This window comes from Anopheles cruzii, chromosome 2, assembly GCF_943734635.1.
Source record: "Anopheles cruzii chromosome 2, idAnoCruzAS_RS32_06, whole genome shotgun sequence".
Taxonomy (NCBI): Eukaryota; Metazoa; Arthropoda; class Insecta; order Diptera; family Culicidae; genus Anopheles; species Anopheles cruzii.
Window position 1 is genome coordinate 3,830,354 of NC_069144.1, and position 16,991 is coordinate 3,847,344.

The window sequence follows — 16,991 nt, forward strand, 5'->3', positions numbered from 1 at the left end:
GGGCCTGGCGAACGGGAAGTTACGCCCAAAGTGTAGTCCAAGTTTCCGGAGCTGGAGAGTCTTATTGGAAACAGTAAGAGCTTCTAAAGTCGATCGGAAAGCGAATTATAATTTAATTCAATATGCGTGTATTGCGCTCCGAAAGTGACACTAATGCTTTGTGATGGGTCTTCGCGGATTATTAACACCTACTGGAGCGAAGTGCTTCCTCCCAGACCCTAGGCTTTCGGGACTTTTTGACTAACTGCTCTCTTCTGGGGTGATAAGGAAATGAGCACATTCTTCCAGGTTTGGACCACGGCCGAAGGCGATGTGAGATGAGATTTGTTTGGCGAAGGCGATTATTGCCGATTATGACAGCTTAAGCTAATAGCAAACGGGAACGCGAACAACACAAATCGTTTTATTGCTTCCGCAGTGGCCCGCTTGGGCTAGAATGCGATTGAATTTTCTCACCGTAGGTTCGGAATGGCACAAAAATGGAAAACAACCAATAAAACGAAATAATGCTCTTTATGTCGCAGCAATGCCCCCGAACAGCTCTCAGTTTCCTCCCGAGGTTCCCAGCTCGGGAAGAAAATCCGAGGTGCTAAGACGCCGCTGATCCTTTATTAGAGACCCCTTGGAAGGACGCAGGATCAGTTCGCTTCGCACCGATTGCCCTCAATCGGTGTGTGGTTTTAAAAGGTTTGCACACAAAGTGCGACCGAGGAAGGAGACCGACCGACCGACGGTGTTACCGACAGACTGTCCGACAATTATCGGATTGAATTTCTCGGACACGGCCGAGGCACATTTTGCACGTGTCAAAGCCACCACCACCAACACGAGCGTCTGAGCGAAGGAACCGTGCGACGTACGACGTACGCAACATGTCCTTGTCGGCATCGGTTTCTGGGCCGTAACATTCAGGTTCGGCTTCGAGTAAAATGTGATTATCGAAGGCGGACCGCTTCCGGGAGCCGAGGAGCCGGAACGGGTCTCGGGCAAAAACAAATAGGGGTGCTAAGCTGAAAATTGATCCTATTACAAGTTTGGTTTTCCAATTTGATTGTTTTCGACAGCTCGTTACTTCAGTATTTTTTTTTGCTGCTCTTCTTCCGTTTTACTTCGGGTGGTCTTCTGGTTTGTGGCCGATCGTTGGACTGAAGCAAATTGCGAAGTAAAATGACCAAATCGTAGTACATTAAGTGACAATGGAACAATGTAAGGTTTTCGTGGCGGCGGTTCATTAATAGAGGAATTTAATTTTGTTTTCCATGCTTTTTTGTAACTATCTTATGAACTTGGCAGTTAGTGATTTTGTTCCCTTTATATGAACAATCTTTTTCATAAAGTTTTGTTTATAAAATTTGAACGTAACCAAACCAATGATGCTATGAATACATAAAATAAGTTCCGATAATTTACAAAATTGTCCAAGTGGAACGAGTGCTCCGTCTTGTCATGTCGTGTTTTTAGTAGATGATATGCGGTTTGTGAAATAATCCTGACTACTCGGTCGTCGGATCCAGGTGTGGGTTTATTGGGCCGTACAAATGATTGCGCTCCACCAACACAGAATCATACATCATGGACCGTGAATTATGAGGTTCGCATAAAAGCAAAGAAAACGTAAATTAACATTACAACCCCGTATTCTTCATTCGCCATTACTTGAGCTAGGAACGACCTGATTTATCTTGCGCTAGTTTATCACTTAATTAACGCGTTAAACGCCATGTAAATGATCTGCTTGTTGATAATTAATTGGCACCAGCCGAGCAGCGTGACTAGCAGCGGCAGCAGCAGCGCTGGCCTATGTCCCAAATGCCGAAAATTTGCTAAACAGCTCCATCTTCGTTATTTCTCCCTCGGCTGTGCGGTGCGAACGCCCGACAGTGAGGGACCAAAGAATCGCTGATCCTTGTGTATGATTTTTAGCTTAAGGATTACAAAAACATCAACGAAAACACGGTGTTTTTTCTAAATAAAATAAACTTTTACAATTTTCTAAGCTTAGCAGAAAATGTGTGAATCTCTCCCAAACCTTATTCGACGTGTTGCCGGCTGTTTCACAGCCCATCACTGTTCCCAGCGGCCATCCGGACGATTTCTCGTCCGGATTCCTCTGAGAGTCGTCAACTAGGAGGGGCCCATACCGTCATTTACGCTGGATGGCGTTCCCCGCAGGGCCTCGACCGGCGGGCCCCGACCCACCCAAGAACAACTTTATTAAATTTGTAGCAAATCCCTGCGTCCCGCAAGCTCGCTGCCGCTCCAACCCGATCCCGGCAAAGCCAGGAAACGCCTGGCCTGAAGGAGAATTTTCATCAAACCACAAAATGAATATATAAATAATCCCCGAACGAATGGCGGGAACGGCACTCCCACCGGCCGTCGCCGAAGCCGCCGGAGCCAAGGGTCGGCGGAATTTACTCCGTGCTCTACTTCTCTCCGCACTGCTGCTGTCTGACTTCCTGTCGAAAGTTAAGGACTTCGGTGTGCGCGGCCAGAGCAAGAACTGTGGAAGAAATAACGACCGCTCGAGGATACTCGAGCTGCACAAGATGGAGGAGACTCGAAGAACAGGGTCACAAAAGGAATGCCGGAGAAAAAATGGCGACTACTCGTAAGCCCGTCGATGAATGGAAAAGGACGCTCGCTAGAGGCCTACGAAGACGCCAAGCACCGGAAGGAAGTCGGCCATTTTGCGGGGAGTTATCCCTCCAGCGTTTGCTTCGGGTGCTCCACTCTGTCCCAACCATACGATCGATGAAAGATGCCGCCAGGTTTTAAGCATGGACCGATGTCACTACATTAAGCGGGGAGCGTAAATTTCTTCAAACGTTCGCAATCACGGTAGCAAATCGATCGCATCAAGAGAAAGGCACTTAATTTTATTTAAACTTTACTTATTTTTACTTTAAAAACTTAAACTATGTACTAGAGTCTACAGCAAGGATACATAAAGTCCGATTGTGTCGACTGAATTTTTAACTATCTTAGGACATTAGTACTCTAAATTGGCTCGAAAGACAACTTTTTGCTTTCATGCCTGGCTAGTCCGTAATTAACTTCTTCTTGGGTTGCTGCGATGAAAGTGAGGCGTTAAGGTAATGTCATGAATCGGTCCGTTATGTTTTGAATTTTCCGTTTCCCAACATCGTACTTAAATTTTTCGTTATCGTAGTTAAAGTTTTTCATACTCTATTTTGTGATATTCTATATTTTTTGCGACGACCGATCGAAGATGCAAATCAACTGTATAGTTTACCGGTGTCAAAATCCTTCGCTAACCATGAAAAAAATATTTTCCGTTCAAGGACCTTAGCAGCCTCAACTTCATGGTCTTTAATTACACATGCGCTGTGCGCTGGGTGTACGCTGCACAATAAAACTGTCCACCGCAGCATAATCCGACTAGTGTGTCTAGTGGACCGCGGCCGACAGACGAAGAACCAAGTTGCCCGGCGGCCAACCCGGAGCGGAGGTTGGGATGGCAATGAAAACGGATTGTGTCTATTGTGTGCCTATCGATGGCACAATTTTATTATCGGTCATGCGTTGCAAGTCGGCAGTAAATGTACCATAAATTATTCATCCGCTTCATTCGCTCGCCGGGATCCGATCCTTTCTTCCGGTTGGCCGGTCCTCGAAGATGCTTGAGGCGACATAAAAAACAACAAATTGCTGGCCGAAGAGGGAGTCGTCGATACAAGGCAACAATGCATAACAATGGTCCGGTGTTCGGTGACAATTCCAGTCGTCCAGGGATCAGGCAAATAATGAAATGTGCCACAGACACAGCGGACCTTTGATAGTGCTGATAGTGCAAAGGGGTCAACGACAAGCATAATTTATTTAATGATCGCCGCCAAATCACGGACGATTAGTAAAAAAGTGTGCAGAAAAAACTGGTCCCGTTCACTCCCCCTAGTTTTTCTTTCGAGGGCGTTAGGACGAACGGAACCGAAATCAATTCACTTACAGTGGCGGTCATTTTTTCTGCTTGTCAAGGGTTGGTAACGTTGATGACCTCACTCGGCCAGGGTGGGGTTGGGATCGAAGGCGCAACATAAAACTTTGGTCAATATTAGAAGTTTACCAATTGGCAGCAAGAGGGTTGAGCCGGGCCATCGAGCACTTATTAGCGGTGATTTATTGTGACTCACTTCACAATTAGGAACAAGATAGGAGATTTTTGGCAAAAATATCGATGCTTTATACTAAAAGTAATGCACATAATATTTGACGGGAAAAGAAAAACGGCGCTCAAATTGGGACAAAGTTGACTTCTTGTTCGTGGCGATTGTTGCTTTGTACCAACAACATCTCGGAGCACACAGATTGCGTCGTTTCATCTGCCAGGATTTATCTGCTATTCATCAACCTGCCGGGTGCTGCTGTCCGTTTATGCCCGTACACACACACGCACGACCATTAGAACGTGTTGAGCAAATAGAGCGGAAAAAGTGATTGCAACTCTCGCCAACCCTCTCGCCAAGCAACCAACAAACACAAAACAAGCCGGACACAGTCTTTGGTCGATGTTCTCACCGTTTTTTTTTACTTGTGAGACGCCTCGACGTTCTCGGTGGACTTGGCGGAACAATAAATTCCGATCCACGAGCACTGCCTGCACGGCACGACAACGCGCTGACGAAGGTCCTTTTGGCTCGAAGGACATCGCCCAGCGCATCGCATCCATTCGGGCCGCCGATCTCCGGCCGGCCACCGGTAGTGATGGCGCAGAGACATAAATTACGATCCCTTTCATTGGACGTTCTAATCATGTGAGCGATTCTGGTGCTGATCTATCTAGCGAAGCAACCTCGGACCACGCGGTCATGTTGTTTGCTGGCACAACACGACGCTGTTTGATGGTCGTTAGTGCTGTGTTGTTTTTCCTATCTCCGAAATCCGTGATGAAGTTCTTTCCTTTTTTTTGCTACATGGCTAGTTGGTGGTTGGTTGGTCCAGCGATGATTCCCTCAATGTGAGCCGTTTTACAGTTGCTTGCGGACGTAAGGATTAATTTAAAAGTCTTAAAAAGAGTGTTCCAGTGTTCCAACAAAGTTCCAGAAGCTGCGAATCATCAATCGTGGTCATATTTTCACAACCGGAATCGGAAGTTAATTGAGCGTGCTGGAAGAATGCTCATAGATTGGGTAAATAGTAAAAAACTTGAATATATTTTCCCACCCACCTAAAGTCCCTCTCACAGCCCGGTTTCTGTTGATTCTTTTACACGGTCCCTTCAACGCACATATTTGCGTTGGACGCGTGCCGTGCGTAATGCGCGAAGGCACCGGGGATGTTCCACTCCAGTTGACCAGTTTTTTTTTTATTTGGCTCACTGATTTCCGGGATGTCCTGCGTATCTTGTTGCCGGCCTTCCGGTTGGTCCATTTTTTGACCTTTAGACCGCTTCACGTCGATCGCATCCATTTTTGCACGACCAACGGCGGGGTTATGACGTCCTGTCCTGTCCTTCTTTGAACTGGTTGTTGGTTGGGCTCGTTCGGACAACAGAACGGCCTGCGCCATTAGCGCTACCTTTGTTTGGTGTGTTTTCTTTATTTCCTCCTAAAACAACAATTCTCGCGGCCGGGGAAATATCGCGTGGCTTGAACTGTGTAACTCCTGTCGCCGCCCACCACAAACTGTGAAAAACAAACATTTCGAAAAAAAGACCACTTTCCTATCGATCCCTCTCACAACGTTGACCGCGGTTAGCTTTAGTCACCTACAAATTTGTAAATTGGTTTGTTTTAACCTTAACCAAACAAATGTACTGTTGCCCGATTCGAAGGGGATGATTTGTTGTTTGATAAAGATCAAATGGCGGCCCTTTATGGAAACTACAATAAACCTTGCCGTGGGATAGCAAATAGCTTTTTTATATGTAAATTGATGATACGGTTTTGATAAGCATTTCAAAAGAACCGATCGAGCTGGTGTTCTGCTTGACTCCATGAAATCCTTTTGGCGTTCCAACAACTTGGGACTCTCGTCATCTCGTGCATCTCATGTGGAAATGCGCTCTGTGCAGTAGAAACCGAAAGCATTGTACAATTACGACCCATAAACATGACCTTATGGGCCAATAAACATTTACTATCGTCGGGTTATAAATGCTCCCAAAGGAGAGTTTTAGCTCTCCATCAATATCCGTTTACACGGGCCACTAGCGGCGGGCAGTACCAGCGACAATGGTGCCAGAAATCGATCATTGCGTCTCGCCGTTAGTGCAAGTGGGAGATCGTAACGACGATTTATGGCGCCGCACAGAGCATTGCTTCACGGAAGACGGATGTCTGGATTAGTTTGATGGTGGCAATCAAAACTCAATCAGATCGGATTCTACGCTGAAATCAATATTAGGCTGCATCGGGCAGAGAAAACTCACCGATCTATTGAGCGGTGTATCCCTCCGACATTCTTCAATTCTTGTCCGTCATAAATCATTTGCTACCGATTGGATTTTGTTCAACTCTTGTTATAAATTTGTGTTTTAATTTTGAATTCAAAGCAACGGTTTACAACTTTAAGGGTTGACTCGAAAGCTGTTGCTGGGAAGAAAAAGGCTATACAATTTGACGTTTCAGAAGTTTCTTCCTTGTCAAAATTGGCAGCCATTTGTTTTTGTTTATCTTTGGTGAAATTCACTTTGCTTAAAAGTAGAAAGTATCTTAAAAATATAAATAATATCTTATCTTATCACTTAAAGTATCATAAGAACGTCTCGCACCATGAGTTCGGCCACGATTCCAAGTGACGCGCCGGCGCACTGTCCCGGAACGGAGAGTTCCGACGCCGGTAAAGCCTCGGCGTGTGCCGGGTGTCCAAACCAGCAGGTTTGCGCCACCGGTCCGAAAGGTCCCGATCCGGCGATAGCGTTGGTACGCGAGAAGTTGACCGATGTGCGCAACAAACTGCTCATCCTGTCCGGTAAGGGTGGTGTGGGAAAGAGCACCGTTACGGCACTGCTTTCACGTGCCATGGCCCACCGCAGTCCGGACGAGAACTTTGGAGTGCTCGACATCGACATCTGCGGTCCGTCGCAACCGCGCGTTCTCGGTGTGCTCGGCGAGCAGGTGCACCAGTCCGGGTCCGGTTGGTCCCCGGTCTACATCGAGGACAATCTGAGCCTGATGTCGATCGGCTTTCTGCTCGGCAGCCCGGACGATGCGATTATTTGGCGCGGCCCGAAGAAGAACGGCATGATCCGACAGTTCCTTACCGAGGTCGACTGGGGCCAGCTCGATTACCTGCTGCTCGATACGCCGCCCGGAACGTCTGACGAGCACCTGTCGGCGACCACCTTTCTCCGGGGAACGGAAGGACGCTGGGGAGCGCTGCTGGTCACCACGCCGCAGGAAGTGGCCCTACTGGACGTGCGGAAGGAAATTTCGTTCTGCAAAAAGCTTACCATTCCGATTGTCGGTGTGATCGAGAATATGGCAGGTTTCGTGTGCCCAAAGTGTACGGGACAATCGATGATCTTCCCAGCGCGTACGAACACCGACGGGGTCGGTGGTGCGGAACAGATGTGCCTGGAAATGGAAGTGCCGTACCTTGGCCAGCTACCACTCGATCCACGATTGACGAAGTGCTGCGACGAGGGCAAGGATTTTATCAGCGAGTTTCCCACGAGTCCCACTGTCACGGCGCTCGAGGGCGTTGTGATGAAGGTGCGCCACTTTTTTGAACAGAATTCCGCAGAAAATCAACAATAAATGGAGAGTCGAAGAGCCCAAGACGTCCTTTTGTCCATTTTTGTACAGTTGTTTGATTAGTTTATTTATTATTTGGTTATAGAGGGGGTTGTAGATTTTACATGCCTTAAAACCCTCGTTTTCCCTTCTGGCCCATACTCCGGAGCCAGTCATTTCGATCATTGCACATTGCGCAGGGCACGCCCGTGACGGTGACGGAGGCTGGAGATCCATCAGAATGAACGTATTCGCGTAAACAGAAGTAACTATAAAATAGGAATAAGTTTTCAATCCATTTCAGCCTGAGGGCGAACGAAAACTGGCTGATTCGATACCGGTCCTAGTGTGTTCGTAGAAGATGACGAGTGAGTGAAGCGATTTTGTCTAACGTTTTGTCGAGTCACGCACGCATCATGCACGCGGTTCCTTTATCTGTTGCCCTGGTACGTGACAACGCCGCATCCGCCTTATCTAATCTTACCAACGACTATTTGCGCCTCGCGTCCTACTTCTCTCTAACCCGAAATACAACCATCGCAACCTAAAGACTAACGGGCACTAACAGGCACTAATGTCCTGCACGGTTCTCGTTGTGAAAACTACGTTCCGAATGAAATGCTAATACGAATCAAATAATCAAACTGAAAATCGCAGATTGGATATGTAAAAGAGAATTAAAATAAAAAGGAACCCATGGGGAAGAGATGTGTCTGTAAGGAGGCTTGTAAACTAGGTCTGAACCACAAGATCCTGTGGCCGCTCGTTCCACTTGACAAAATGGAGTAATGAAGAAGAAAGAAGAGTCTATCAACTTAACCGTATTAGATGGGGAGAATAATTAAACATCCTTTAAACTATATAGGGTGAACGTATTACTATTTAAACAGTGATTTGCCGTTTGTTTGGTTGTCCGTTTGTCTTCCGCGTCCCCTGTTGCCTAACGGGTGGTGCATTTTTACACGTTCTGCGGGGTATGTTTTTCGCCTTGTGGCTTTGGATTCGACTAACCGAGGCATACTGTGCCAATCTTGAAGAAAGTTTCGAAACGCCTAATGGCCCAGCGTGTTTTGGGGGCAACTCTCAAAAAAGCACGGCACGAAAGGGAACGAAAAGAACAAACTTAAAAGAAAACCGAACCTGGAACGGGTCAAAATCGAAACGTAACCTAAACGTAACACATTTCTCTACGACGTAAGCACAAATCAATACCAAAGACATCAACTAATATCGTCACACTCAACTGCACGAAACGGATGGAAAAACGAGTTTGCCAAACACAAGGGAAGAAAGTATCGGAGCTCACAGGAAGCACCGAAAAGCCGGACCGGCCGGGACACACGCAATACCGTGGGGAATCGAAACAGATTGTAAAAGCGTAAATATTTTAGTGGTAATTAAAGAAAATTTCTACTCCAAACCAGCGGGCAACAGTAAAGAACAGGAAAATGTGAAGCTAAAATCCGACGCTGGATGGGCCGGTCATTCTGCTCGTCCCTCGCCTTCCCCTGCGTAGCCATTCCCATTCCCTTTCTAGACAGTTGAGATCGTCACCGAAGCCGAGCTGGTAGAAGGCAACGAGGACGACGAAGCCGCCACCGCCGACGACGACGGGTGAACTGCCGCTATCGTTGGCGAGATGCCGCCGACAGGGCCGCTGCCTCCGGCGGGCACAGACGCCAACGAGGACGATGAGGACGACGCTGATGAAGTTGGCAAAGTTTGTGCTTTTAATTGTCACTTTTCCGAGGCCACCGGCTGATAGCGGGGCTTACTGTGGGTGAACGGGAGGTACCGGAACTTGATCATGTGCTGAAAGACAGGTAGATAGCGAGAAGCACGTTAAACGTGATCCGGTATCGATCATCGCGTAGAGCACCAACCTTAATCTGTCGCTTCATCGTGATGCAGAACAGCGTGATGAAATACAGCACTAGGATTGGCCAGAACACGGGCACGTTGAACACCTCGAAGAAGGTGCAAATGATACCGATCACCGTGCTTTTGCTGATGGCGTACCAAAACTTGAACTCCGGCAGCCGTCGAATGAACGGCCGGAACTCTTCGTTCGATTTCGTCGGCAGTTCCGGTCCGTGGTCATCTGTGTGAGGCAGAATCAGGTGGACGGTCAGAGAAATGCTCTGCTGCGGGGGTTCCTTCCACAAGGTAGCTTACCGTCGAGATCGAGCGCCGGATCGATTTTTGGCGTTAGAAAAGCGATGAATAGATTCAGATGATAGATTCCCAGGGCGTACGTCACGATGTACCAGCCCTGTTTGGTGAATACACGCAGCAGGAACAGACCGATCAGCCCGATGGCGGCCACCCACCGCCCTTTCGTGTGGGGCGTCCATTTGTCCAGCTGCAGCTGGTAGAGCTACGGAGAACGAGTTTGGCTTAGGACACCACGCCTTGGGCAATTAAACTGTCATTAGGAGCCATTTTTACCTGTCCTAGCCGTTTGAAGAATTGGGCTACCACATTTCGACTGGCCGGCGACGAAGACTCCTCGTTCATCATGGTTTAGTGGTGAATTTCGCGGCACCCTTTTGAACGCACTCCTATCTACGGTAATGCCGCGGCGTCTCCTTCGATTTCACCACAACAGGTGTCCTCGAATGGCGGAAAACTACACGCGCCGTGCCGCTTCGAGCGTTGCTAAACGGTGACGATTGTGTAGACTAAGCTCTGTAAGCTCGGCCACCGTTTCTCTTTGGTGACCCTGCGAACGCGCAGGGGTGCGTTGGCGGGAGAAGCTCGCTAGTTGGCCTCAAATAATTCAATTACGCTGCGTGACGGCCGTGCGTGGTAGGGGAGCTGCGCGTCTTGATAAGTAGCGCTGTCGGTCTGCAATAGAAGCGGGTTGTATGGATGAGAAAATGTGTGTCGCGCTGGCTCCGTTCGATGGTTTACACTTTGCACTTACTGTTTACGGCGCGAAATGCAAATAAATACAATCAGAGAAAGAAGCCCCACTTACTGTGGTCGGTGTGAAGCGAAAGCGAAATGATGGCGTGAATCCGTCGGAGAAGAACCAAGAAGAACCTAAAGGGTGATGAATCATTCGACCCGAAACTTATTAAACGACCAGCAGCAACAGCAGTCCGCGTCCGTGCCCAGGCGAGCCCGTGTAATAAGAAAACCTCATCCGCGGCAACCAATTGTTACATAGCGCACGGACGGGTTCTTGTTCGCCCTCGGGCAGGCCCCGTTTCGGATTCCACAAACACACCCCGGAACCGGTTGCGGCACGATCGGGTGCGATCACGTGCCACGCGTAGCGCACGAAAACTCGACCTCACCGGAACGTGAGTGATTCGTTTGGAAACAATTTGCAAGCGATCTGGCGATATTCCGAGAACGGTGAAAAAGTGATGACCGTCAGTCCGAAACCACGTCAATCTTGCCGAATCCACGCACGCCAGCAACGGCGGTGCCGGATGTCCGCGCGCAGTTCGGTGGTACAGCGTAAAGAGTGTCCGGCCACTATCTCGGCGTTCGAAAGCACTACAAAACGACATTAGCGCCACGGGGTCAAGTACTGAACCCGCGCACATCTACGCTCGTGCTAATGTCAAAATACGCATGCAGGAGTTTGCTCGCAGAGTACATGCCTTGGGTGAAATCCTAAAACCGCTAATTAATTTTAAAATTTCCTGTTTCTCCTATTTTAGGGGCCTAATTCATCGCCCTTTATTCACATTGGTCGTTGTCGTTTGTTCAGTCGGTGGTTTTCGATTGTTAAAAGTTAAAATTTGGTGTGGGGATGTGAACAACGATAATAAGAAAAAACGACGGCCGCAGCGATACACTCGTGAACAGAATTACAACGATTTGAGGGATGGACTATTAAAAACAACAGGATTGTTGAAAGATATCTACTTACTTACTTACTTATCCGGCGGAAATTTGGGAGCGACACGACGCTTCTTCTTGTATAATTGGCCGCTGCAGCGGTTGTGATTGAGACACTTGGATAGTTTGCTGTCCAGCTGCCTGCAATTGCATTTGGCTCTGCATCATCTGCTGTCCCGGGTGCAGTTGGGTCTGATTGATCGTTATTTGGCGAAGGGTCTGATCCGGTTGCTGCTGCCCATCGACGCCGGTTGCGACATTAGTGACCGCAGTTTGATTATACTTTTGCTTTTGCTGCAGCCACACATCGAGAGAAGATGGCAGCCAACGGAGGACACCCATCCCCCTCTGGACGTGATGGCCCTGCGCAAGAGAGGGCGCTTGCGAACCATCCGCCATTAGCAGGAGCAGTGGACAACCGAGGGCCTGAGACCAGATGCTAGCCGGCACCAGCGTTGAGACCGCCGAATCATCCCGGACGTAACGCGCTGGGTCAGCAGGAAACTTGGACGTGTGGACCACCACCTCTCCCTGGCGCTCTCGGGGCACGGCTTTTTCCGAGAGTATCTGCACGGCAAGGAGTTCGCACGATCCCCTGACTTCGTCTGGTGGCCTGGGGCCGTGGAGTCAGCGGAGCAGTTCCAGTGTAAGATTACGCGCATCCGGCAGGTGTTCGATCGTGCGCTGCGAGCCCTACCGATCGACCACGTAGCATCACCGCATTTAGCCGCTCTATCTGGAGTTCCATCCCGGAGACGGCAGTGCGCGTCTGGCGTCGGTACCTGCAGCTGTACGCTGGAAACGCCCTGATTAACGCGGCCATCACGACGGGCGAACCACCGAAGGATGCCATGCGGGCACTGCAAGTGAGGGCGGCCGAAACGACGGCCCATGCCATCGATCGATCGGGCGATCGGGGCGGGCGGTGACAACATAATAGTTGTGCGCGAAGAAACGCAGGAACTCGGAGCGGAACTTGATGAGAACATTAGCCAAAAGGCCCATCGAACGGCAAACCAACCCGGCAAAAGTGTTTGGAAGTCTGCGCCGGAAGGAGAACGATGAGGACAATGAAGGGAATGGATATTGACTTGTATGATCGAAATAAATACAAAAAAAAACAATTTCTTTTTCAAATGAAGCCAATCAAATAAAAATGGAAGAAATTGTGTCAGCGTTGTCGACGTGAGAACCGCCTTCAATTGTGCCAACTGATCTGCTCCGTCTTACCACAGAGACGAAAAGGTTGCCGGAATATGATTCTTAAGGCGGTATTGCAGTGCGAATTTGGCAGAGCAATGAGGACACTGATGTTGGTCCTTGTCGTGAATTTTCATATGGATGCGCAGGTTGTTTGCCCCATGGAACTTTTTGCTGCAGACTTTACACATGAATGGCTTTTCGCCGGTGTGAGTCCGAATATGATTCTTAAGTTGGTCTTGCCGTGCGAATTTGCCAGGACAATGAGGACACTGATGTCGGTCCTTGTAGTGAATTTGCATATGAGTACGCAGGTTCTTTGCCAAATGGAACGTTTTGCTACAGACTTTACAAGGGAATGGCTTTTCGCCGGTGTGAGTCCGTATGTGAATCTTCAGCTTGAGTGTGTCTGGATACTTGGCGGAGCAGTGAGGGCACTGGTGCTTTTGCTTGTTTCTATGCATATTACGAGTAACTTTTCGGCTCTGCATTGTAGACACTGAAAACTCTGCAGAAGCGATATCCTTTTGGGAACTTCTTCGCTTATTTGACCTCAACAGCCGCTTCTCGCCGACTACGGACTGATTACCAGGGTGTCCTGATTTGTTTTCAGCATTAGAATCCATTTGATTCACGGTAGAGCCTTCAGCGGCATACTTGATATCCAAATTATTGTGATTTGAAGTTGATGCTGGGTCGTCAGGACTTGTGAGGGTCTTCCCTGCCTCAGAAGCTTCCCCTTCGATATCGAAAGGATCCGTTTTGAGAATATTATTCTCATGTTCCAGCTCAGCGTCTGATGACTGAGGTTGCTGCTGGTCGTCCATTGGTTCACGTTTCAAAAGTGTTTCCAGCGATTCTTCCTCCGCCTCAAACAAATCGTCATGGTGATTATAACCGTATGTATTACTTATCTGTTGTGAATTAGAAACCGTCCGACTCAATTGATAATCCTCTTCCGAATCTTCTACGGCAACCTTTGTTTTGACCACCGATTCAACGCCTCCGGTTTGCTGCATGTCGGTATCAGAATGCTCTGCAGTTGTTTCGGAACCGGTCAAATGGTTGGTGTCCACTTCTTCCTTAAGCCGTTCGATTTTTGCATTGTTTAGAATCCATATCGAGCGCAACTTATCCAGAAAGTCGAACCGAGATTTGCAGGCCGAACACAAATACGTTGGAAATTCCGGCAATAGTTTCATCTGTAAAAAGATGAAGAGCATGCCATTACGAAAGCATGGGAAAATTCAATTTTGGAAGGGCATATTACCTGAACATTTGTACAGGAAAACGTTTGTTGTAAAAGATATTCGCCTCGTTCGTTGGAAGTAACCGACTCCAAAGTGCCATCAGCGGACAGGCACTTTCGACACATAGGCGAGCGTCTAGAAAGAAATGCGTTATTAAATTTATTCGCTCTTGTTTACCGTCAACTTACTCGGCTGCAAATGAAGCTTTAAACCGTTTCGAAGGTGCCATTTCGACTCCAACAGTTTCTAACAGAAGAATGTAAAATTGTCCGCGTTCTGATTGTTTACTTTACAAAGGTTTCAATCGTCGATTTTTGACAGCTTCTATGCGGCCACACACACACATAAAAAAGTTGCAATTTGTTGAAAAAGACTGTCACTCAGTGATGCTGTGAGTTGCTAAATGCTGTCAATTTGTTCATTCGAACGAAATCGTTATCAACGGATGGGTAGAATATAATTTTTATTTCAGTGTTTTGAAGTGTTCTGAATATCGAATAGTGAAGCTTTAAATCAGGATATGTTTCGTTATTTAAACTTTATTTTAGTCATCCCTTTATCACAACTATCGTTTCTCTCATCGGGAAAATTTATTACAAAAATAAAGAGCAACTGTGGTGCCACACGGTGCATAACTATAACACGTAACACGTAACATAATGTCAAATCTGGTATGCGCCCTGTATAACGTCGTGTTCTGCGCCCTGTATAACGTCGTGTTATAGGGTCTGCTGAGCCACAACGTCGCTGTACTATCAAAATTGTTATATGAGGCTGTTATATCTGCTGTTATGCACCGTGTGGCAGCGCAGCAAGAGCGGAATCGCGACTGACTGACAGCTCCTCGCTGGAGTCGAGTCCGTTTATACGTTTATATCCGCGGCTTGTGTATGTGCGTAGCGTAAGTTTTGTGCTCATTTTGCTCTCGCTCGCTCACACGTCCGCAGCAAATCGAGCGGAATGCCTTGTGAGATGCTTGCAAAGCGTTCAAAATCCAATCCAAAAGGATCGTCGTGCGTTCGCGAGGTAGTAATTAGTAATTAGTAGTGTGATTTGCAGTGCTTTCGTCTTTAGTGGCGGAGCTTGCTAGCGTTGAGCAAGAATCGGGTCGGAAGTTTACGAAGAAAGGGCAGTAAATTTGGATCGATGAGAGTGTGTGATTCGAACGGGGCCAGAGGGCACACACGGTGCACGCGGATTGTGAATCGTCGTTTTGCCTACCAAACAAAACAAAATATTCGTTAGAGGTGGTGGCGAAAGTTGGGCAGAGTAAAAGCTAAAATATTTTCAGCCAATATCATAATTTTGAGCCGATCATCATAATGTGTCCAAAGCGAAAGGCATCGATGGGAGAGTAGGCGATGACATTGTTGTTTGTGTGTGTGTGTGTGTGTTTTGGGTGGAAGTTGATCACAACGGGGGGGAAGGGGATGAAAATTTTGCTCGAGCGGTTGTGTGAGTGCCGTGAGAATAATGGAATGGGTGCTTTCCAATGCGCCAGCAAGAGACAGCCAGTTGCGCGGCGTAAGTGAATGCACAACCACTTTGCAACACATACACACGCGCGCTCAGATCGTAACGCAATACAATCGCGCAAAGACGATTTCGATCGAAGCTGGCGCCGCTCGCCTCGCCGTGGAGCATGCTGCTGCGTCGTTGACATCCGAAACGTCCTTTTGAAAACGGCTCCGTCGATTCCGCGAACGTGCGAACGAGAGATCGAATCGCAGTGAATGCTCAATAATTGCGTATGCATTTGTGGGCAGTGGTGTGTGCGTGCAGTGGGGCACTTTTCGTTCGGGTGTAGTGGTGTGGCCGAGTGAAATGCCAGCGCAAGCAAGCAGCAGTGAGCACAAAAGAAGAGAGCAGAGAGCGAGAGTGCGTGTGTGTTTTCATTCTCGCGGAGAGCGAGCAGCGCACTATAATCGAATCGTTTTATTGTTTGTTGTGTTCTTGTTCGGTGCCTCCGATGCGCCAAGCGTGCGTAAGGAAGGAAAGTCACAACGCGAAAAGAAAGCATCAGCCGGAAGGCGCGCGCGATAGAGAATGAAGAAAGTGTTCCACTGGAAAAGAGTAACCTTTGGTCTGTTTGGACACTGCGTAAAGGAGGCAACGAAAATGAAGATGATGCGAACAACTTGTACCAACTTGTATCAACTTGTATTTGCAGGAGCGTGAAATTTCCTAACTACTTGGCTGGTGAAGAGTGAAAAGCGAGAAGAACTATTTCATATGCGAGAGTGCGTGGGGCAAGGTTCCGAAAGCGTCGCCTCAACAGCAGCCGTGCAGCTGAATGGCGGAGGCAACATAACGACGTAACGTCGGCGATCCGGGTTTTCGTGTGTGGCGCGCACGGAAAGCGCGTGCTGCGGAAGCGTTGGCTTGTTCCGCGGCGTTCCACTACCACGAATCGGCGGCGCGACGACGGCAAACCGTCCTTTGTCCGCGGTCCGGTGGCAAGATTTTCTTTATTCCGTCTGTCCCCGTCAGCTCCGGGAGAGTAGCTCAGGGCAAATGTGCTGCGGTCGTCGACAGTGCGCCACTACTACCACTACTACGCTGGTAAGTGAAACTTTGTTGCCATTTCCCGTGTACCTTTTAATGAAAGCGTTCCATTGTTCCCACCAGCCACCACCTGAGAGAGTGAAATGGCCATCAGCCACCCGAAAAGCCCAATTTCCAATATATTATATGTTCGTTGTATTTATGCCCTTCCGGTTTATCGTTGGGGGGTCCACAATTGCTTTGTTCTTCGACAGGGGCACAGTGACCCCAGGAATGGCGCACCAAATCTACGGTTTGCGTGATTTTGGTTTTACGCCGAACTTGAAGCCGTGCGGTGGTGATTCACGCCGGAATCGCGTGCCCAAGAATGAGTCATTCCGGTCACCAATGCCGCCTCCCGAGAACACGTGTCCGGTTTAGAGCGATTTAATTAAAATACAAAACCATTTTTTTTTGTGTTTTCTTGCTACAAACTGTGTGGCAT

At 48.2% G+C, this 16,991-nt stretch overlaps 2 protein-coding genes across 3 annotated transcripts; one reads left to right on the forward strand and one right to left on the reverse strand.

The window, feature by feature from the left end:
- Positions 1–6,734: 6,734 nt before the first annotated feature.
- On the forward strand, positions 6,735–7,733 carry LOC128267215 (cytosolic Fe-S cluster assembly factor NUBP1 homolog). Its single transcript, XM_053004014.1, has one exon. The coding sequence runs from the start codon at positions 6,735–6,737 to the stop codon at positions 7,719–7,721; it is 987 nt and encodes a 328-aa protein (XP_052859974.1). The 3' UTR covers positions 7,722–7,733.
- A 46-nt stretch (positions 7,734–7,779) lies between these two features.
- LOC128277303 (protein RER1) lies at positions 7,780–11,022 on the reverse strand. Of its 2 annotated transcripts, none has more exons than XM_053015748.1 (5): positions 10,678–11,022; positions 10,146–10,544; positions 9,873–10,074; positions 9,581–9,798; positions 7,780–9,509 (listed from the first exon to the last, which is right to left on the reverse strand). In XM_053015748.1, exons 2-5 carry the CDS (start codon positions 10,215–10,217, stop codon positions 9,435–9,437), a joined length of 567 nt encoding a protein of 188 aa, XP_052871708.1. In that variant the 5' UTR covers positions 10,218–10,544; positions 10,678–11,022; the 3' UTR covers positions 7,780–9,434. The 2 variants fall into 2 exon arrangements, with proteins under 2 accessions (XP_052871708.1, XP_052871707.1); XM_053015747.1 differs by having other exon boundaries at positions 10,624–11,022.
- Between the last annotated feature and the right edge of the window lie 5,969 nt (positions 11,023–16,991).